This window comes from Raphanus sativus, chromosome 4 (assembly GCF_000801105.2).
Source record: "Raphanus sativus cultivar WK10039 chromosome 4, ASM80110v3, whole genome shotgun sequence".
NCBI classification, from domain to species: Eukaryota; Viridiplantae; Streptophyta; class Magnoliopsida; order Brassicales; family Brassicaceae; genus Raphanus; species Raphanus sativus.
Genome location: NC_079514.1, coordinates 4,500,024 through 4,523,259, shown reverse-complemented (window position 1 = coordinate 4,523,259; position 23,236 = coordinate 4,500,024). Strand labels below are relative to the sequence as shown.

At 34.0% G+C, this 23,236-nt stretch overlaps 4 protein-coding genes across 4 annotated transcripts in view; 2 read left to right on the top strand and 2 right to left on the bottom strand.

The window, feature by feature from the left end:
• The first annotated feature begins 2,123 nt into the window (after nucleotides 1-2,123).
• On the top strand, nucleotides 2,124-3,573 carry LOC130510520 (CASP-like protein 1F1). Its single transcript, XM_057006910.1, has 3 exons — nucleotides 2,124-2,458; nucleotides 2,872-2,986; nucleotides 3,200-3,573. The coding sequence occupies exons 1-3, from the start codon at nucleotides 2,277-2,279 to the stop codon at nucleotides 3,413-3,415; spliced, it is 513 nt and encodes a 170-aa protein (XP_056862890.1). The 5' UTR covers nucleotides 2,124-2,276; the 3' UTR covers nucleotides 3,416-3,573.
• Nucleotides 3,574-4,513: 940 nt separating this feature from the next.
• Nucleotides 4,514-5,568, top strand: LOC130510521 (acyl carrier protein 4, chloroplastic-like). The gene is made up of 4 exons (XM_057006911.1): nucleotides 4,514-4,666; nucleotides 4,791-4,877; nucleotides 4,963-5,085; nucleotides 5,230-5,568. Exons 1-4 carry the CDS (start codon nucleotides 4,601-4,603, stop codon nucleotides 5,359-5,361), a joined length of 408 nt encoding a protein of 135 aa, XP_056862891.1. The 5' UTR covers nucleotides 4,514-4,600; the 3' UTR covers nucleotides 5,362-5,568.
• Nucleotides 5,569-6,654: 1,086 nt separating this feature from the next.
• LOC108850015 (putative respiratory burst oxidase homolog protein G) lies at nucleotides 6,655-13,536 on the bottom strand. The gene is made up of 11 exons (XM_057006904.1): nucleotides 12,954-13,536; nucleotides 12,708-12,864; nucleotides 12,537-12,585; nucleotides 12,144-12,257; nucleotides 11,630-12,055; nucleotides 10,984-11,376; nucleotides 10,686-10,897; nucleotides 10,502-10,604; nucleotides 10,344-10,399; nucleotides 7,175-7,701; nucleotides 6,655-7,013 (listed from the first exon to the last, which is right to left on the bottom strand). The coding sequence occupies exons 1-11, from the start codon at nucleotides 13,312-13,314 to the stop codon at nucleotides 6,904-6,906; spliced, it is 2,508 nt and encodes an 835-aa protein (XP_056862884.1). The 5' UTR covers nucleotides 13,315-13,536; the 3' UTR covers nucleotides 6,655-6,903.
• Nucleotides 13,537-19,505: 5,969 nt separating this feature from the next.
• Nucleotides 19,506-23,236, bottom strand: part of LOC108853467 (potassium transporter 5-like) — a 5,928-nt gene continuing 2,197 nt past the window's right edge. Inside the window, exons 4-9 of the mRNA XM_018626881.2 lie at nucleotides 22,535-22,783; nucleotides 22,401-22,439; nucleotides 21,981-22,241; nucleotides 21,651-21,703; nucleotides 21,372-21,486; nucleotides 19,506-20,878 (exon numbers count right to left, since the gene is read on the bottom strand). Coding sequence (XP_018482383.1) covers nucleotides 19,638-20,878; nucleotides 21,372-21,486; nucleotides 21,651-21,703; nucleotides 21,981-22,241; nucleotides 22,401-22,439; nucleotides 22,535-22,783 — 1,958 coding nt within the window. The 3' untranslated portion in view covers nucleotides 19,506-19,637. The remainder of the gene's footprint in view (nucleotides 20,879-21,371; nucleotides 21,487-21,650; nucleotides 21,704-21,980; nucleotides 22,242-22,400; nucleotides 22,440-22,534; nucleotides 22,784-23,236) is intronic.

The following is a 23,236-nucleotide window of genomic DNA, read 5'->3' as shown; positions in this document are numbered from 1 at the left end:
TACATATTTATTTAATATATTTAATTAAAATAAATAGATAGAAAATATTCCTAAGATTATAATTTTAAATATATACATGCACATTCTTAAATATAATTCTAAATAAACAAAATTGTTTTTATCTTAATTTAATGTTCAGTTAAATCAAATTTATATTAAAATATTGATAAGAAAAAAGAAAATTTATAATATTAATAAAAAAATAAATATAATTTATATTTATCTATTAAAAAATATTTAAAATTCTTTTACTGCACATGGTGCAGGAAAACACCTAGTATGTTTGAGAAAAACTAGAATAAATTCATTTCTAAAATGTTGAAACTGTCTCTCTAAATGTAAAAGACTCGGTTTATTAAATAAATACTTGATTCGCCATTTCAAAACGTATGATTAGTAAGGAACAAAATTTGTCCCTAACCATCTCTATTCTATTTTAGCTACAGACCTTTCAACAATATATATGACTGGCGTTGATTGTCATATTTAGGTGGTTTTATATCAAATCAAAACCATCAAAAATGTCTCAAAATAAATTAGGTGTCAATATCTTAGAACAAAAATAGAATAAAATTATTTAGATTTCCCTACAACAAATCTACCATTAATTATACACATATATATATATATATATATATATATATATATATATATATGTTCACGAACATCAATTCCTTAAAACAACAAAAAGTAGATTACAATGTCGTCAGTGAAATTTGCTTTATTTTGTATTGTACTGGTTTCCTTCGTTAGTGTCCATGAATATAGGTTATCCATAGTTTAGGTTTCATTCAACCTTTTATCATCATTATAAACACAATCATTTTGTCTATAGTGTTTTAATTAATTTGTTTCTATTGTCTTTTATATAGGTTTTAGTCTCAAAGGTATGTTTACAAAAAAAGTATCGTTCTGCGAAAAAAGAGAATATGGATGGTGCTGCTATAGAGGAGCGAACAACAGAATCTGCCAAGAAGACAAAAGAAGATGTGAGGATACGTGCAGAGATAATTAAACCTTAATCAAATTATTATTTAAAAGTTCAATAGAACTTAATTTATATATTTATTTACTAAAATGTTAAACAAATAAAATCTATATATGTAAGTTTTGTTAGTTTTGTATATATGATCTACAAAATATGTACTGTTTTGTTTATTTTGAAAACTTGTAAATGAATGAATTCGATCTAATAATATAATTATCAACTACTGGGTATAATCTAAGTTATTTTATTATTCAGGTTTTTATTGGAAAGTTTACTCCAACATGACATATTTTAAAATAATTAAGGAAAAACATACAATTTTTTTCATTACTACCATTTTTAATACCAACCATGCTTTTTTTACGTTATGAAAAAACATATTTACAAAAATGTTGTTACTTTTTAATGCCACGATAAACAAAAACTCGACGCCACGTAAGAATTTGGTTCCAAAACATCGCTTATAGTTGATAATTAAGGTTTGAAATTCAAATTTAAAAAAACTATTAGAGTTTTAATATTGTATTCAGAGTTGAAAGAATGATTTTATTCCTGTCCAAAATACGAAACATCGCGAAAAATTACACTTAACGGCTGACTTATATGAACACTACGGCTAAGTTATACCATTCATATATGTTATGGCTAACTTATGTATACTTTACGGCTGGGTTATGCATACGTTACAGCTGAATTTAACTATAAACTCTAAATATAAATTTTAAACTTTAAAATAGTAAAAAAAAAATAGATTTAATGTTTAGAAGATAAACTTTATAACTTTTACAACTTTATAATTCTATAGTTTAGAATTCAAACTTTCGGTTGTATAATCATTTATACAATATTTCTCAGCATTGTAATAACATAATTAACCGATAATAATTTAATTATCCAGATTCCTTTTTAAAATACCAAATAATGTTTTAAAATGACGTGTATACACTATATATATATATGTATACACACATATATATTCAAAGATTTGTTATCAATTTGAATGTATTCAAACGGAAAGTGCCCAGCTGTTTAGGCAGAGGATTCGATCATCCAACGTCCTCAAATATCTTGTTTTGCAATCTCATCCACATGTTAATTTGCTATAAAATCATGCTCGCTTTATCTCTTCTTATCCATGCCACTTCTCTTTCTCTTGTCTTGGCAAAGTTTTGGGATCTTACACCACAACAACCACAACAAACAACAACCATATATTTGTCTTATTTGTATCATTTGTCCCCTTGTGTTCTTTATCTTAAGGAAAGTAAAATCTTGATTAATCTGAATAATGATGGGAGCAAATGATGGGAGAAGAACGCCTTTAATGAATCTTGGGGTTCAAGTATCGATGAGAGTATTAGCCATTGGCACTGCATTGGCCTCCATGGGGCTCACGATCACTAACCATGAAGTCGCCTCTGTTTATGGCATTAATTTTGAGGCTAAATACGACTACTCATCTGCCTTTAGGTATACTATTTTGCTCATTTTATCAAGGTGCACATACTTATCTAATTAGTGAATTAAAAAAAGATCGACGCATCATCAATCTGCGTCCGATGGAATTTCACCGAAGCACATTAAAGTACGTTTGGAAAATCATTAATTCACACACTCTGGTAGGAAATTTTGCGAAAAATGGAGAAGTATTAAAGAAGATATATCTCTCTATTGTGACGTAGAAGAATATGTAAAATATTTTTTTTTTCAAAAGATATGTAAAATAATTCCATACTTGAATTTTCATGTCTCATTCATTCACATCTCGTTTATCATTATTTCATTGATTTGTCTCGTGTTTGCGACCTCTTCGAACCTAAAACATGGACAACCTTAAATGGTGTAACCAGGAAAGTGTGTAATTGCTTTGATATGTTTCGCAGGTATTTGGTGTACGCAGAAATAGCTATCGCCGGCATGACATTGTTTACGCTCGTATGGGCTTGTTTAGCTGTCCGTAGAAGAGGACTTGTTTTTGCACTCTTCTTCTTTGATTTGGTAATTATTTCTCCACCTTTTCTATTTGAATATAAGATATGGACGATATAAATAGCTTATGGCAAAGTCGAAAGAAACATTCGCTTTAACCCTCAAAATTTACTATACAGAGACCCTCAAAATTTAGATAGTTACTATACACATTGGCCTCCAAATTGTCCAAAAAATATTTTTATCAAGATTAGCCTAAGAGAGTTTAATAATGTTGTACAGCTCACGACGTTGACGGCTATATCGTCTTTCTCTGCGGCCATGTCGGATGGTTACATCGGAAAGTATGGTAATACACACGCCGGTTGGCTACCGATATGCGGCTACGTCCATAATTACTGTAACCGTGTTACTCTCTCACTCGCTTTGTCCTTTGCATCTTTTCTCCTCTTGTTCATCCTTACAGTCTTAACTGCCTCAGCTGCTCGTCATTTCTGATTAACTTTCTTTACGTTTTCATATTATACATTTGCTTAAATTCTCATGATTTTTCAAGCTTTCTTATATACTTACTATTATAAGATGAAAAATCAAAAGAAAGAAATTGTATCCTTCCGTGAAATGTTTGTCCTTGAGACTCTTGTTATTTGTTATGTTCAAGTCTCGTCTTCATTTGGGACTCTTGTTACGTGTGCATTTCAATACTAATCAACCCCTCTCTATATTCAAATGATTGCTAGACTTCAAATTTATTTCTTAGATAATAATAAAAAAGTCTTCTTACAAACACAAACGTTTGTAAAAAATTATCAGCACCAAAGGTATGATATTTGTCGTATAGTCTTTATGTTATCAGCACCAAAGTTTTTTTAATAAAAAAAATGTCTTTAGGTTATTTTAGTGGGATCTTGTATTTTTCCATATTTTATTATAATTTACTTATTAGGCATGGCCAAAAAATCTGAAATCCTATATCTGAATTCAAATTATATCTGATCTGAATCAAATTGGGGTATCAAAACGCGCATGGTATCAAAAATCTGAAATTATATCTGATCTGAACTAAAATATTCTTTTTAGGTAATATATTACTAAGAACATAATTAATGGAAGTTCTTAAGAATGGGGTTCTCAGCGGAATTTAAGAACCGGTTTTTAATTTTAACAAAAGAAAAAGTTAAGAACCGGTTCTTAAATAAGTAGAACCCCACCCCTGAGAATCCCGGTTAATCATGGTCTAATGGTCTAAGATACTCACCATATAGTTTTTCTAGATAAAGTTTGAGGGAACAGAAGATATTATCGCAAAAGACATCATCAATGGATCGTCCAAGGAAAATTTAAACAAGACACGACCAAGAACCGATATGGCCCGTTGAAAGAGCTTGTATTTTGGTTTATGCATGTCTTAGAAGTTGCAAAAATAAAAGTTCGATCATACACTTCACAAAATGTAGGACCCATAGCAACATGTGCCGAAGATAGGCCTGAATCCGCAAGAACTAACCTCGGCCACAAAACAGAGGGACTTGTTCTTGCGTCTTACGCAAAACGGCGCCGTATCCGCGTCCTTTACTTTCCAACAAATAAATATCTTTCTTCTTATCCAATTATTGGTTGCATTAGGAGAAGCCAAATTATCTTTTGCGTCTCTGAGCTGTGTATTGAACTACATCTCCTTCAATGGCTTCCCTATCAACCAGTTCTCTAAGCTTCAAAGCTCCCTCCCTCCCTACCAGAATTTCTCAGGTGACATTCTCCTCTGTAAACTCAATATATAGTTTATACGTACATCTATCTATTGTGACCAATATAATGTTTAAAAGCCATGACCAAATAACGCAATTACCCTTGAATACTGTTTAATCATTAGGTGTTAAGAAAACCCTTGAGTTTCCAGTCTATCTCCTTTGGACGTTTTCAGTCTTCAAAGAAGCTTCGTCTTCAGATCAGTTGTGCAGTAAGTAATTTATTTGAACCTAAAGTTGAATTGTATGAGAAATGCAATAAGTTGGATTGTAACATGTTAGCTTTAATAAATACAGGCAAAACCAGAGACCGTGCAGAAAGTGAGTGACATTGTAAGGGAACAATTGGCTTTGTCGGCCGACACTGCGCTCACTGCTGAGTCCAAGTTCTCTGCTCTTGGAGCTGATTCTCTCGACACCGTATGTTATGCTCTCTATCTTTTCATGTTAACGTGATGTTTAAGCCAACCATTACAGTAGCCTTATCGGTTTTGTAACCTAATGGTTTGTTATTAGTTAATTGAGTACTCGCTAAAAGTTTTGCCGGGTGGGATATGGATGTAGGTAGAGATAGTGATGGCTTTGGAGGAGAAGTTTAACATAAGTGTGGAGGAAGCTGATGCTCAGAACATTTCGACGATTCAAGAGGCGGCTGATTTGATTGAGGATCTTGTTCAGAAGACACCTGCGGCCTAAGCTTCGTAAACTATCCCGGTTTAACACAAACCGGCTGTCTTTTTCTTTTTTCTTTTTTCCTTCTTTCTGAGCTTTCTTGGTTTCAGATCATTTTATTTTGGTTTATTAGACCATGCTATTATTTTTTGTTTTCTTCTTTTGGAAGTTAAGATTGGATGTTGATGATGAGAAAACTTTGGTACGTTGAGATTTGATTATTTGTGGTGATTGGTCTTTCATGAAGCATATATCCAACTTTCCTCAGAGATTGAGCATGTCTACTCCCAGACATGACATGGCTTCATCAGTTATATCCAACTTTCCTCAGAGATTGAGAAGAAGTTTTTCAGTTATATTGAACAGTTCAAATAAAATAGTGAAATAATTTTATAAGTTTTTCAGATTAAATATAAGGTTATTTGGATAGTTTCAGATTTTTGGTAAGGAACTACATTCTCGACTCTGAATCCTTGTTGTTATTAAGTGATTTGAATATGCACAGGCAAAGCAGCAATTACCAGCAGAGAATCTACCAAGATTTGAAGTGAATTATTTAGAGAGACTAAGTGGGAAGTACAAGACAGTCGTATGCCTAGACGTGCTGATACATTACCCTCAGAACAAAGCAGACGGGATGATCGCACACCTTGCTTCATTAACAGAGAAGAGAGTGATTCTGAGTTTTGCACCAAAGACTTTCTACTATCTTAAAGAGGATCGGAGAGCTTTTCCCAGGTCCTTCATAGGCTACAAGGGCTTATGTACATGCTGAGGCGGATGTAGAAATAGCATTGGGTAAGGTTGGCTGGAAAATTAGCAAGAGAGTCATTACCACGCAGTTCTATTTTTCGAGGTTCACTGAAGCTGTTCCCATGTAGGTCATTCTTGTTCAGCTGCTGATTATTCTTTTGTGATGAATAAGAGCTATATCGTCAGTGCAAAACTTACTGAAGAGATTTTCACAATCTACTTGCACCTAAGGGTGGTGGTCCCTACAAACATGCACTTCTTCTTTAGTGTACTAATCAATGTAAAAACTTTACTGTATTCAAAACTCTTGCAGAAGATTTTGCTACAATGTCTTCAACAAATGTTGGGTTCTGTCATTCAAACATTTACATCCTAATGCTATGAAGAATGAAAAGCAAGGTGAAGGATCCTTTATTAAATTTTGAATTTCATATTTTGACAAAAGGATAATTGACTGTGGTATTTTTGTTTGTGTTATTTTTTATTCACATTTTTCAAATGATAGTATTGATTGTATTTGTTCAAGAAGAAATATACAACAAAATAGAGATGACTAGTTTGAACTTAGTTTTGAATACTGAATACTTAAAATAAAAAATCTCTCAACACACACTTTGTTCTTGATGTAAAAAAAACACACTTTCACCTTATCACCATCCACGTTGTATTCAGAAAAGAAGAACAAAACCAACCACACAAATTAAAAACTTAAACACAAACATAACACACTTACGCTCTCCACAGTAATTTTCATTATCTTGTTAGTCAACATGCTTATATCAGCATTGTGGATATAACCTTCATCGTCCTTAATTAGAAGTTCTCTTTGTGGAAGGAGAATCTAATCTTTGTCTTGTGTGTGAATTCCAAAGCTAGACGCCTTAACTCCTTTGTCAATACGGGAGATCCACAATAGAACACTCCTGCATGTTTATATATACAATTCCATGTTAATATCATATTCTTTTCTTCATAACCATTCCTTAAACAGTTAAATCACATGATGATATATGCTAATGCCATATGAAGATAAGATGTAGCTCAGTGCTTGATTTGACGTGTACTTGAGGGAGAGGGAACTTACCAACATTAGTGCCATCTGGATGATCCATGGCTATCTTGTTGTACACGTCTTCCCAATTAGGTTTGGCGAAGTGGGACATGACCCTTGTGTCAGAGACAATGTCCTTACCACTCTTGGCATAAGCTATGGACTGAAGCATACGTACGAGGGCAGAGCGAGCGTCATCTTCTTCGAATACGCTAGTGCAATAGTTATGTAGTTCTATGATTTTGTTTACGTCACGTTCTGCGATTTCGTTCATGATGTTTTTGAACCAATCATACGTGCCCTGCTCCCTCGTTACCCAGTAGAAGTAAGCTCTTCGCGTCTTGAATTTTTCGTTTTTGTCTTGTTGCTCCCTTTGCAATCCATTCTCCATTTGGTGGAGTTTAGCGTTTTCCATGGCATACATATTGTTGATAATGTCCTTAATAATGCTGATCATCGGAGTGGCACCGATCCCAAGACCGACCAGCAAAACCACCTCGTATTTCTTGTATTCTTGTGCTGGTGCGCCGTACGGACCATCAATCATGATTTTGGGGTAACTGTGGAATAATGGGTTGTTGGAATTTCAAAACAAACATTAACTTCTGCTAGGTAGATTAGTTTTCAAAAGTAAACAAACAAACAATAAACATACCCAACTATTTCATTGCCATGGAAACATATATTTTGAAAACTAACTTCTAGTGCTTAATTAAAAAGTAAAAACTAAATATTTTTTTAAACAGTGCCTTAATTTAATAAATTTTACTTATGACGTCAACCAGATATTTTTCTTACATGTTTATATTCGATCTGACAATATCAGACGTGTTTTGTGTTGCTAAAAAAGAGACGTATTTTGTTTTCTTTAATAAAAACTTCCTCATTTACAAAAAAGAAAAACTAGATTTTGACTTTCACATCTGTGCATTTAGTTTTTCTTTTTTTTTTATAATTTTAATCTTAAAATTATATGATTTTTTGATTTTTTGTTTACTAAACTAATGTATTATTTTATATTAAAAGTCGAAAATATTGATGAGATTATTTATAACTTTTTCAACATATTTTGCAATAATTAAAATAGACATTAAATTATTATTAATTGTTTTTAATATCTTAAATGAATTAAAAATTAAAAAATTCGAATAGCAAATTTTGTAAATAGCATTTATAGAAATTTTAGCTTATATTTCTATTATATTTTGTATATAATCATTTTTAGATGATATATTGTTGTAACTTTAAAATAAATAAATAGATAATATAGTTGTAGATATAAAAGTTTAACATATATTAACAATTTTATTTTATTTTAATCAAATTATTACATAATTTTACAAATTTTATTCTTTTTAAATGGTGAGTATATTTTAATATTTAAATGGTGAATTCTATTTTATTTATTTATTTAATGAAGTATTTTTAAAATATATTAATTTACCAACTTATATCATTTCATATTTAATTCATATATTACTTCTATTTTAATATAACATAGAAAATAATTATAAAATTTATTAAAAATAGCATAAAGTTTCTTAATAAATTTTTATTTAAAATTAATTATAATAAAATTATATTACTAATTATGAAACTATTTAATTTATTAATTTTAAAAATATTTAAAAAAATTGGTAAGATTTTGTTGAAAAAAATTCAACAGATTTGTAATTTAATATCTTTATAATTATTAAGATTTTTAAAATCATATATATTCAATAGATTAATGTAAATAATCAAATATGTATATGTTTTTTGTCATCTAAATATGTATATGTAATTAATGAAATTAACATATTATGACTCTTTATGGTAAATAAGAATGGTACTTCTCTATTATAATAGAGGAGATGATAAATCAAATCCATGGACAATAGCAAGATATTGTCTATTATAATAGCAAGATAAAGTTTAGAAAGTGATAAATCAAATCCATGGACAATTCTGTCACGGCGAGTTAATAAAAGCTTTTAATAGGTAGTGGTTGATCGGCGTTATCGCGGACAAAGCATATATACAAAGGTTACCAGTGGGAACATGATTATCTAATTAAATGATGTTTTCTAGTCATTTGAGTAACAATATATTTTATTATATCTTATATAGTTAGGTATGGTGACATATCATTAATATAATGTAACTTCAGAGATGTAACGTGGTTTTTATAATTTGAAAGCTGCCCATAGCGGAAATCACGTATCATCTACGTACCAACCTACTAGAAATATTTTATACATTTACGATATATGTATTTTTATTTCTGTGCTTGGGACGATTTACGCGCCATTTGACTAACAGCCGGAAGTAGCCGGTGTTATAATCAGTTTTGTAACAGTTGTGTTCATTTTTAGTTTTAGTGTCAGGACACTAATTGTTACAAAAAAAAGTGTCAGGACACTAATGCTATGACATGTCTATCTATTATATGAACTTTAATATGTTATTTACCAATTGGCTTTTTTGTGAATTCGTACTAAAATATATTTTTGTATTTTCTTGTCATAAAAAAATCATACCTCTTAATTTCATAAAATAAAATTAAAAATAATTAAAAATAAAAACTTGAAATACATTAATATTAAATACAAAATAAAGCTAACACCTAATAAATAATGATTTGAAAATCTTTAGATGATTCATGTTCAAAGTTTTCATTTGTTCAAATTATAAAATAAAAAATAAAACTTATCTATATATATAATGGAAACTATCTTTTTACATAAGAAAAATAGAAGTTGTCTATATATATAGAAGACCAAATTCATGAGTTAATTCATATTCATATAATTTGTGATCTAAATTAACCTTATCATTAAACTTATTTACTAAATGAGTTTAAAAATATAATTTATGTTCATGATAAATTTAAACTGAAGAGAGAGTTCAGGAGTAATAACTCATTTTGACAACCGTAATATATGTACATATTTCAGATACTACAAAAAAAACATCATCAAGCATAACAGGAAAAGAAATTAAAATTTGACAAAAAAAAGGAATACAATCCGAAGTTTTTTCGTAGAAGTAGTTGCTATTATAAAATTTTATAATACTGTGTTTTATGGAAAGGTCGCATGTGATTTCTTATCACCAATCAGATGGTACGTTTAGAGAGTAAAATAGTTACTCATTTACTCTTAGATGTATCTATATAAAATTATGCTGTAATCATTTTTATCGGATCGGGGAAAGTACTTACTTGGGATTATTTGCACCATGCGACGTGTCTCTAACCGGAGTTTGTTTAGAGATCACCTGAGACATAACGCAACATAACTCTCAAACCATCTTTCCCTCAGTTAAAGATCTACATTCTACAAAATGTATACTTTTAAGTGATTTATAAGTAAAAAAGACCTGAGAGAAAACTCTTTTAATAGCCTTTGTCCAATCTCCGTCTGCTTTTATATGTACGCTCAAATAGCCGTCTTGTGGTGCAGAAGTTATTGAAAATGGATGCCTGCAGGATATATATATCATCACTTGAATCAATATTGAAATGACTTTATGATTCTTGATTCTTAAGAGTGTTTTTCAATACCACTCAAATGGTGAGACTTTTGGGCAGTTTACAAACATGTATTGACCGCTTTTGTATTTGAAGTGTTTAGTCCTTGAAATTTTCAAAGTCGTTACGTTTCCAGGATAAACCGCAGCGTTAACAACTTTCACCGTCATGATGCTGGATCTGAATGCTCGTATTAGTCTCTCGCATGCATAAAGAGCTATTGGTACTGCTAAAAACATCCATGTCTACAAACAAAACACTCGAGTTCATTAGTTACGTTTTTGGTCGCTGAGATTGCAACTGAATAATGTTGAAACCTCAAAAAACTCACCGTTTTCTTGTACCATTCCTTACTGAGATACAAGTAGTACCCGTGAACGATAAGGAGAATGTAGACTACAATGAACAAATGATGAGTGTACCAAAAGGCATTGAAGCTAGCGAGTTTCTTTAGTGGCCCGGGAAGCGTTTTCTCTAGCTTCCCTCGTCTAAACCAAGGCAGTGCTAGTGTAAAAGCAATCGCCATCAAGAAAACCATTACGAGTCCTGTTATACCTTCTGTTGATTTCACAAACTGTGAGTATCTCTTAGGTTGTTCTTCTCCAAAGTATTTTCCTAGAGGCTTGTATTCCTCTGGAGTTGCTGCGATCAGCCGTGGAAAATCGCAAGCCAAGTGGGCAATCGAGTGTATGCTTACTCCTATCGTAATTCCGACTGCTATAACCTGTAGGTACAGGCGTCAGGTGGGAAATTATATATAGTATTTAAGAGAGTGATTTTATAACTAGGTAGGTATTAAACATGAGTATAATCTAATGTATGAAACTATGTTTCTTTCCATTTAAAACGTGTATATTAAACAACATCAAAGTGCAGTGGATAACATCTGATTCATATCCTTAACTATAAGAGTATTTCTCAACCATCCACTACCATATAAAGTTGGTAAAACATATTTTATAAAAAGTTGGTTTTACCTTATGAAAGTTGATGTTGTCATCAAAAGGGACCAAAACACCCAACCTAGTGTTATTTCTAAGCCATGTGATGGTATTTCTGCATACAGGTAACAGAATCAAGGCCATATTCAGCTTCAACGTCTCTGCTGAACCTTTAGCAAAACACACACAATGCCCCAACACTTCATAGACTGCTCTATTTTTGTATTGAATATATTTGTATGTAAAGAGGATGGCCATAATAATGAGCCATAGCGCTATCACCCAAATTCTCTGCCAGCTATCTAGAACAAAGAATCCGAGTCCACGGTACCATCTCCTTAACGGGTTAGGATCAGGCGTAGGCTTAAGCTTCTCAATGAATTGCTTTGTATCTTGGCTATTTGTGATTTCAGCTAGTGTTTCTGTTTCTGCTTTCATAAGCAAATTTTTAAGACTTTCTACCTGTTTTAAATTCAGCAGAGTTATTGATATTTAGCAGCAAAACATTTTAAAAAAAAAATCAGTTTGGATCATGATCAAGAATATTTACCATGATGTATCCTATATTATATGGGTCAAGCTCTTCCATAATCATTGCTGCATATTCATCTGCCTTTTTCTGGATGGCCGACAGATTGTTGGTTGACGAACTAAGATTGATGACCTTGATACATAAAAAGACAGAGCAGAGTCAACAATTAAATATTATTCAAAGAAAATGATTAAGATTTTGACTGTACGTTTTCTTTTTTTCTTTCATGTTAGTCATTTATTTTTCTATCTAAATGACCTTTACAACATTTGGCATAAATTTGTGTTTTAAATTTCACACACACACACACACAGAAAATATAAGATATGAAACTGTTTTAAACTTTTCGGATGTGAATACAGATCTTAATGTCTGAAACAATCAAGACCTCATTGATCCAAACACATTTACCTGTCTAACTTCGTCTTCAGTTAGTCTACCATCGCCGTCTTTATCCATCCTGCATTTCAGAAACCATTTGGCTCAAACTTCAGATCATACCAGAAAAACTTGTGGAGACTGTCAATCCAGGTGAAAAATGTATTAACCAAAGATCAGACAAAGTAATGATCAAAAAATTACATGTCAAAGAATATCATAAGCCTTGAATCAAAATTTTGATCACTTATTTGTTCCCAGAATTCCTTTAAAATGACCTTATCAATCACTTCCCCTGTCATATTCTTTCTTCTAGCTAATGCGTCAAACAAAACCAAAGCAAAGTCCTTTGACTTCATTCCTGCAACATAACAATATTTCTAATTAAATTAGTTTCATATCGATGTTTCTAAACAATACAACTCCTTGATTTTACATGCAGATTTTTACCTATACATTCACCGAACTTTGACCTAATCAGCAATCCCTCAGTAGTTTTCGTGATCCTTTCAAACCTCTTCTCCACGGCGGTCCAGCCATCCCCACCGTCAGCTTTGCTGATGAACATGAGCCCTTTCAAGGCCTGACCGGTCGTTGACTTTGATCGGTCCAACCGAGCTGGCTTTCCTGCAAAGCGCTTGATCTGGTTCACCAGGCCCTTCCGTGTTTTCTCCGGATTCTTCCTTACGCCGGATCCGGCTGCGTCTCCAACGCTTTCCATCACAGGATTGTGGTCGGTCGACCGAAAAGATCCGCTTAGGGGAACTATGTCGCTGCTGTTCTCTTCCTCTGTCTCAGAAGTCATAGTCATTTACTTCAAAGCTGACTCTATGCAAAGAAAACTCCCCTAAGTGAAGATTTCAACTGGAACTAAAACAGGACCAAGAAAAAGGATGACTAAACAGACTCGTTCAGTTCTTGCATCTCAAGTCAATGCTCTGAAGATCTTATTGTGAAACTCTTTGGGATGTCATACGAGAGATATTTGCATAATGCGTTATGTTATGGGCTTCGTTATATATTAAATTGTGTTGGTCAGTATTCAACGACGAGTCTATTATATAATGCACAAAATATATTCCAACAACATGTCGAAACCTAGGTTGAGTGGGTGGGATACGCGGAATTCAAATAAATAGAAAATATGAGATCGTGGGCCGAAGTTTTGTTGTTATTTGCTATTTTCTCAGCCAGCTCATCTTCGATTCGCATTAGTTAAAGACAGGATACCAAATCCTTTGTTTCTAAGACTGAATACTATTTTTCTAAAAGACCAAATACCAAAACTCTTTTTTTTAAGACCAAATCTCATAATCACAAGTCACTGATTTCAATGTCGAGTATATTATACTCCACACGAAGTATATTCCAACGCGTTACAACTAGAGGCAGATCCACAAAATAAATCTATATAATAGTGTGCAAAACCTGATGATTTTATATTGCACAAATTACTAGAATTTTTATCATGATTTAATATGTATAATTAAAATCATTTTTTTTATAAATACTAAGTATTTATTTTAATGCCACTAACTTAAAATTATATGTTATATAAAATATTGTATTTTCTGAATTTATTTTAATAATATAAATTGAAAGAAAAAAAAAAATTTAATCACAATCAATTAAACTCTAAATTATTGATTTAGCGAATGCTAAAAACGGAATAAAATATAAAGGGAAAATTACCAAGTGTGACTCAAAATTTGGAGTCAAACCCAAAAGAATACCCCAACTTGGGTCAAAGGCAAAAGTAACCTAAAAGGCTATTGAAATTACAACTATCTCCTTATGAACAAACAAAAAAACGGATTTTTTTTTACGTTTCTACCCTTCGCAAGTCGTTTGTTTAGACGACTTGAAACTAAGTCGTCCAGACAACTTAACTTAAAGTCGTCTGGACAGTTATTCTTAAACATAATTTAAAAATTTTGTAAAAAATATTTTGATAAGTGAAAAATTGGAATAATGTAATTAACATATGTCTTAAGAGATATAAATTAATATATAACAAATTTCAATTGTTTTCAGCCCAGATGAGTGAAAGTAGTGAGTCATGATATTCTTTAGTTTATGTTTCATCAACATATGTTGTAGTATTGTATGTGTTCTTAGGGTTAGATTTTGGAAAGCATTAAAACCGTTTTTGAAAATTTTTAAAATTACCTAAGCTTGTTCATTTCTGTGTATAGTAAACACTATTGAAGTATAATTTGATTTTATAACGTGGTTAGTAAGTTAATTTAGTCATTTTAATTTAGGGGTTCATTTTAGGGTCTGGGACGACTTAATATTTAGTCTTCTGTGCACATACGACTAAATATTAGGTCGTCTGATGTACATTATCAGCCAGAATAAGTCGTCTAAACCGGACCAAACCTTAAAGTTTACCAATGTACTTTTAAAGCTAACCGGATTATTTACCCAATATATAAGGTGATTTTTTTTTCATTTTCCGCGAAATTCAGAAACCCTAACAGTTCTCTCTCACCGGCGATATCAAAGGCGATTCGAATTCCCACTATTTCCGAACAAACCATCGTTTTCAACGTCGGCTATCTATCTCACTTCATTCTCACCGTTATCGCCGCAGCTTCTTCTAACCCTAGCGCCGCCGATTCCTCTAAACTCTAGCGCCCTCGCTTCCACTATTTCCGAACAAACCGTTGCCCTCGCCACCGTGCTCACCAACGTTCTCACCGCCGCTTCCTCTAAACACTAGCTAGCACCGCCGCTTCTTCTAAACCCTAGCGCCGCCGCTTCTTCTCTGTAAACCGTAGCGCCGTTTCTCTGTAAACCCTAGCGCCGGTAAGTCATCAATCTCGAGGAAAAGATGAACATAAAACATTGTCTCTTTCAATTTACTCATTCTCACCGTTTCACGTTTATTTTTTCAGATCTATAACCACAATGACGAGTACTCCAACTCTTTCTGCGACTAATCAGGTCCGCTTGAAATTTTTCTACTGCAAGACTTGTAAGTAAGTCGTCTGGAAAGTCTTCCAACTGGACGACTTAGTAGACGACTTAAATATAAGTCGTCCATTTGGAAGACTTTCCAGACGACTTAAATATAAGTCGTCAACTAAGTCGTCCAGTTGGACGACTTTCCAGACGACTTATATTAAAGTCGTCTACTAAGTCGTCTGGAGTAACAATTAAGGCGTGATTGATTTAGCTTGTGTTCTGACTTCTATTGTTGTCTTTGATTATTTTGCAGACAAAAATAATGGATATTCCAGAACTCCCCCGTAGGTTATACACATTAGGGGAAGAGCCAGAACCCCACAATAGCATTTCGTATCATACGGATAACAAGAAGTTGCATACTGCTCTTAGGGAAGCTCTCACTGATGATGAATTTGAAGAGCTCAAGGAGTCGAGATTGGGAGTTTTCATCAAGTTCAAAGAGCAGGGATTTGGTTGGGCTTTAAGGCTGGTTCACTACTTGCTCTGTTTAAAGCTGGACATTAAGAAGAAGTAGGAGATGTGGTGTCTCGTTGGTCCAGAACCTGCGAGGTTTTCACTGTTAGAGTTTGAAAACATCACTGGTCTAAACTGCGAGTACATCGAGGACCTTGAGACACCAAAATGTGAAGTTACCAAAAAGATGGTTTCTTTCTGGGGGATGATGGGAGTTCATCTGGAAGCTGTGCCAACTATTGATCAGATAATAGCAGCACTGAAGAGATGCGGGGATTGGTCCAGGGAAGATCGCAAGCAACTCGCGTACCTTTCCATCTTCACTGGATTCATTGAAGGGAGAAAGTTTTCAACCGCTACACGAGCTACTCTGGCAAGGCTAGTGATGGATTTAGAACGGTTTGAGAATTATCCATGGGGGAGAGTCGCATTTAAGGTGCTGATGGACTCTTTGTGGAACAAAGATATTACTGGCTGTTACACCGTGGATGGGTTTATACAAGTTCTTCAGGTCTGGGCGTACACAGCTATTCCGGGATTGGGTGCTAGTATTGGTAGTCCCAGAGCAAACAGTCTGTCTCCACCGATTCTGGCTTACGAGGGCAGTAGAGGCCGCAGATTCATGAAAGCTGCTATCTTGAGTCAGGTACCTTTCCATCTTCACTTAATTAAGTTGTCTGGAAAGTCTTCCAGCTGGACGACTTAGTAGACGACTTATTATAAGTCGTCTGGAAGGTCTTCCAGCTGGACGACTTAGTAGACGACTTATAATAAGTCGCCTGGAAGGTCGTCCAGCTGGACGACTTAGTAGATGACTTATAATTAAGTCGTCTATTTAGTATTTTGTTTCAAATATCTAACTCGATTCTTCTTCTATTTACTGCAGACCCGCGTGATCAACTTTGTTGAGAAGGACATTAGTGAAATATGGCCAAAATGAGACTCTGAGGTTGAGGACGTGTCCGCGGAGAACATCATTAAAGTCATGTATGATCGGAGACCGTGGAAGTGGACCATGGATTGTTGGGAAGTCACTGGTACAAAACCTAAGTTTGTGACTCCATCGAAAAGAGCCAAAGAGATGGTTGTAGTGGAGGTGGAGGAGGAGGAGGAAGACAATCAGAGACCTCAGAAGAAAGCTCGTAAAGAGGCTCCTAAAGAGGCTCCTAAAGAGGCTAGAGAAGAGGCTAGAGAAGAGGCTAGAGAAGAGGCTAGTTGGGTGACGAGAGAGGAGTTGGAAAATATGTTCAAGGACTTAAGAAGTGGCTTAGGTGACATGATGAAAGATGGGTTTAAGAAGTGCATCAGGGAGATTAGGAAGATGTCCGATAGATTGGAAGCTGTGGAGAAGAAGGTTGGTGTCACCAATCAGGCTACCCCTACACCTCTAACCAAACAGGCTACCCCTCAAGCCAAAGAAACCGGGGTTAGTAACAAACAGCCTACCCCTCAAGCCACAGAAACCGGGGTTAGTAACAAACAGACTACTCCTCAAAAGGATCAGCCTACACTTCAAACCAATCATCCTACTCCTCCCACCAGACAGCCTGCTCCTCAAAAGGCAAAGCCTACTCCTCAAACGAAACAGTCTGCTCCTCAAACGAAACAGCCTACTTCTCAAAAGGCAAAGCCTACTCCTCCTCAAAAATAAAACTTGAAATTTAACTTTCTCCAGACGACTTAACTAAAAGTCGTCCAGCTAGACGACTTAATTTAAGGTCATCCGGGATAAGCAAGATTTGACCAGGAATATGGGAAAAATTCTGGACGACTTTGCTTTCCCCGGACGACTTTAAATTAAGTCTTCTGACGGGACGACTTTATATTATGTCGTCTGGTAAAAGTTAAATTATGAAGTTTTATTTTTCAATTACAAAACTAACCTAAGACGACTTACACGTAAGTCGTCTAGTTTAATAAAATATTGAAATTTTAACTTTCCCAGAGACGACTGAATTATAAGACGTCCAGAAATAGTCAAAGATCTGACACGATTCGGTCAAATGCAAAACTAGCCTGTTTCTCGTAGACGACTTATATAAGTCGTCTGGAGTGTTTTTTTTTCAACAAACAAAGCTGGACGACTTAGTTTAAGTCGTCCGTTTGACCAGAAGACTCATCAGTAAGTCTTCTACATACATATGACTTACTTGACAGTCTTCTACGGGAACAGATTTTGAAAAAAATTCAAATTCGTACCTTAAACTAGGTGAGATGACTTCGTTTGCACACAGGGTCTTCTCCAACCATCCACAACCTCAAACGAAAGCAACCGTAAGTCAAAACGAAAGAAATATGGCTCTGTCAACCATCGCCCATATTTTGAATCAAAAGCTTGAGTTTTTTGGATGAATATGGAGAGAAAGTGAAAGAAATGTTGTTTTTAGTTCATAACAATTGAAACAGAGAGAGTGTAAAGAGATTTACGTGCATTAAAGGGCATTAAAAGCTCCAAACAGTTCGTACAAGGTTGTTCCCACTATTCATTGCAGTGACAATATTGTAAATACTTGAAGAAGATGAGGTTGAGACAGTAAAGAAGCCATTTTCGAAAAACAAAAAAAAAAATTAATGGCATTTTCGTAGATAAAATGCAGGTGTGGGGTTAAAAACTCAAAAAAATATGAGTCAAAAGAAAATGTTAGTTTTCTGTTTGACTTCAAGTTTTGAGTCACTTTTGAAAAAAGCCCAAATATAAAAGCTAAGAAAAGAATATTAAAAATTGGAAAAAGGGCTTTCAAATTTAAAAAGTTTAATACTAAGTTTAAATTATTGATTGAGATGCTTTTTTTTTGAAAAAGGGCTTTCAAATTTAAATGTTTACAAGATAAAGCTCTGTTGTTTCAGAGATGGAAAAAGTTTGCATGAATAAACTTCATGATACATAACATCTCTAAACTAAAAATAAAAAACATCTTTGAACTAGTTAGGTAGAATTGAGACTAATCGATAATGGACTGAGAGATAGAACTAGCGAGTAGATCCCTAACCACTGCGATCATGCTTTCCTCTTCCATGTACTTCCTTCCATTCCAAACTTCTGTTGTCACCATATATGATCACAAATGAGTTTTTCAAACGCCACTACATTTAGTGACCAAATATTTTAGTTACAAAAGAAATTACAAAACAACTGTTTCTGTAATTTGAAAGCCTTTAGTCCAAAAAAACAACTGTTTCTGTAGTGGATGTGTGGCCATGTATTGGAAGCGGTGTAATAAGCAATCATCATTTTCTTAAAAACTTATATAAAACAAAATTTTAAGAATTAGTCTTCAAATGTTCATCTTGTTGACAGATTAATCTCTTTTCATTCTTCTTTTTTGCATTTTAATAGAGCTCTACGAGCTATCTATTTTATCATTCTTATTTTCATCTAAATAAGGACTTGTAGAGCTCATTGTACTTGGTTTTTATAATCTCTTACAATAAATACAGATTGACATTGACACACCAAAAAGATCACCATACACTTATGTACCATAATCTTCTTTGAAATTTGATTTTTATAATAGAAAAAGACATTCACAAACCAAAAAGATCACCATACACAGTACCATAATCAAAAGTAAAAAAAAAAAAACAAACCAAGCTTCGCTTAAACATGGTCATAGAGAATTTAGATCACAGTGAATTGGACCACACGTAAAAAACTCACAGAGAAAAACACACAAAAACACACAAAGAAAATAGACAAGTTAGGACATCTTATAGTTCATAAGTCATGCCAACCTTAAGAAGCTTCGACCTTGGAATTGCAAGTGCTTTGTCTCCTTCTCGGCAATTTTTCTTCAAGAAATTGTAAGCATGGTTCACTATAAACTTCTTAAAGAAAGAAGAATCTTTATCCGCTGTAATCTCAGTCTCACCCATCAGATAAACCATTCCTTTCTCACTAGCTTTCTCCACCAAATCCTTATGATAATCCACAGAGTGCACCCTTCCCGACCTAATTTTGTCCGAGGAAGATGAAAGTGCAGACACAATCCGCCCAGAAGAAGGATTAGACAAAGGCACAGGTGTAGCCTGAACATTTGTTTCCTCCTCGTTCTCCGTCTCTTCCACTTCTCCTCCGGAAATGAAGTACTCGTGATGGACGAACTCCTTTAAGGAAAGAACAAACTGACGCTCGAACTCCTCTGGCTCTTCGATGTCTTCCTTGTAACCATACCTCACAACACATCGAAACATCCCGAAATCCTTGGGCTCCACGAAACGGAAAGAGAACCGTTCCGACGGTGTGACACGGCTCACGGGAAGCGACTTGATCGATATCAAGACGAAAACCGTATGGACCGAAGAAAGATTTGAGATATAGTGAGAAAACAACGGAGTTATACCGTGAACAAGCTCCGTGTAAAATAGAGCCATGCCTTGAACCCGGTTTATGTCGGGACTTGTAGCCATTTGTATAGCGGTTCCACCAGAAATCTTCTCCCTGAGTTCATACCGGTACTTGAGGACGTGAACGTATTGCCAAACCGCCATCACTGCCATCAAAACTACCGTGATTGCAAGCGGTAGATAACCACCGCTCTTGAACTTGTACATAACCGAAGAAAGGTACAACATCTCTATGGAGCCGAAGATTATCAAGAACATAGCGATCCACACTATGTTGGTCTTCCAAATAACAAGCATTATGAGAGTCACCATGAAAGTCGTAATGACCATGACAGTTACCACCGCGATTCCATAGGCATGTCCTATCTTCTCGGTGGTCCTGAAAGCGAGCGTAACACCCACACATGCCAGCATGAGGAAGTAGTTGATCTCGGGGATGTAGACTTGTCCTTCGTATTTAGCGGACGTGTGAACCACTTTCACTAGAGGGAAACAACCCATACGTAGAGACTGCGAGATGACCGAGAAGGCACCTGATATAATAGCTTGGCTTGCTATAATCGATGCTGCCACCGCCACCACAAATGTTGGCCAGTAAAACGGATCTGTTATGTTACATGCATCCAGTGTTAGAAATGTATATATGTTAAAACTAAGGCTGTAACTGGTTCTTTATAGTAGGAATATCATGAATAATTTTGGAATAGAAAAAATGGAATGATGAATAAAATGGAATAGAAACTAAAAATATTAATGGAATGGTTAATTCCACTCATTCCATTCATTCACGAGGGTTTATATTGTGGAACAAAAGGAATGAATTTTACAAAGGATTTTGGTTTTTATTTCATTCCAAAAATGGAATAGATGGAATTGTTTTGGAATGGTATTCATTGTGACTGGTAACTATTTTCAGGAATGTTATGGAATGGTGTATTCCAAACAAATCTATTCCACAAAATGTCATTCCAGTTACAGCCTAAGAAGGAATCATCCATTTACGATTGATTTTGAGGTGAAAATTCATAAACTATCACTAATTAACATTGTTTATATGGACCTTTAATTTGAGGATTATATAGTTTGAGATAAACCAACCTGGGATAGAGTCGTAGAAAATATTTGTCACGTTGGAAGTATGTTTAGTGAGGTATGCAGCCTGCCCACAATATATTGTTAACAGCGCTGGATACACGATGCATGAGAAACTAGTCTGCAAATATTTTTTTTGGCAAAATTAGGTCAGTGAAACAAACACCAAAATATATGTTCTGAGTTTTCAAATCAATTTGCAATGAGTGTATTGGTTCAAATTCTCATATATAATTTCAGTTCCATTGTGATAGATATTCTAAAATGTTTATGTATAAAAATCACCTGTACGGCTCGAACACTGAAATGACCTAGATCAGCAAACATGGCCTCCGTTCCTGTGTCAACAAATTACATTCAATCATTATAAATTTATGATGTATTCAACGTGAACAAATGAGGTTACTTATATACAAAGCTAGCTCAGTATACGACACAATAGAGCTCTGTTACATCAGTTAAAGAGATTCCTAAAATATGGAGTGAACAGCTATGTGAACAGAGAATATTTTGCAGATGCCAAATGATATCTTATCCAAACGGTTTGATGATGAACTGGCAGTTAACCAACTTAAATATATATAATACATAGAAAATTGTTTTATTAATTCTCACCAGTGATGCATAGGAAGACACCTCCGAGGGAAATCCAGCCCTTTCTACCGTTTCTCGTAAAGTAGTGAATAATATAGAATGGATTAAGTGCTTTTAAAACAGTAAAATCATGCTTGAACAGATTAGCGAGACCAATTCCGGTCAGAAATGTGAACCATAGGAGGATGATAGGGGCAAATGAGAATCCAACTTTATCCGTTCCAAAACGCTGAAATGCGAATAGCAGGATCAAGATTGCAACTGAAACACCAACGACCGTGTCTGTGCATTATCATCATCAAATGCCGTTAGATCACATTTATATATGTTACATTGTTGCATGTATTATGAGGAATCATTTGCTTCTAACTCGAAAAACAATATCAGTTAGTATTATGCATCAATTTAAAATAATCAAGAAGATGGATGTGGTAAGTTTACTTTGTCCGAGAGATTTGATTCCGCTTACTGCTGAAAGTACTGGATCAAGTAAAAAAAAGAATAAGTTTGTTAATTAAGATGATTCTGGAGAATATCTTACCTCATGTTGGTCAATAGTTTTCTTACGTACGTACCTGAGATTGAAGGAGTAAGAATACCATCACCAATAACCATGGAGGTGCCCATAATAGTGACAAGGAAAAGTGTGATCTTAGCGAATTTGAAATTCTCGAGCTTCTCTTTGATCTTATGGGCTCTTCTGTGCTGTGTGCTTGAAAGTTCAAGTGTGTAGTTTGAGAGGTCTCTATCTTCTGGCTCTTGGTTTGGGATAAGTCCCGTTTTTGCATACCGACATATCAATGAGTACAATGCAAATGTTCCTCCTGTGTTCACCAACTTGATCATATGCTTCACCATGTACAACATTTTCATGAAACTAATCTATGATAGCGCATTTCTGACTATGTTAGAAACCGTGATATAGGTGATGATGTGGATGTAAAAGTTTAGATGTATGTAAATTGGTTGTAGTTGTAGAGTTATTGTTTTTACCAAAAAAAAAAGCTGTAGAATTGTTATTGTAGATTTTTCTCCTAAGACTTTTGTTGCTGTAGATATTTTAAAATAAAATATGTGATACATGTATAAAACAATTATTTTTATCAACTAAAAATCATTTAGATTAATGATTTTAATAAATAATCAAAATTTACTGTTATTAAAGATGTGATATGTAAATAATATTTATGTTATTTAAAATATTTTTAAATTTATAAAAATACACAGAATTAAATAAAAATATGTATACATGTTTTATTATGATTATCTATTTATTT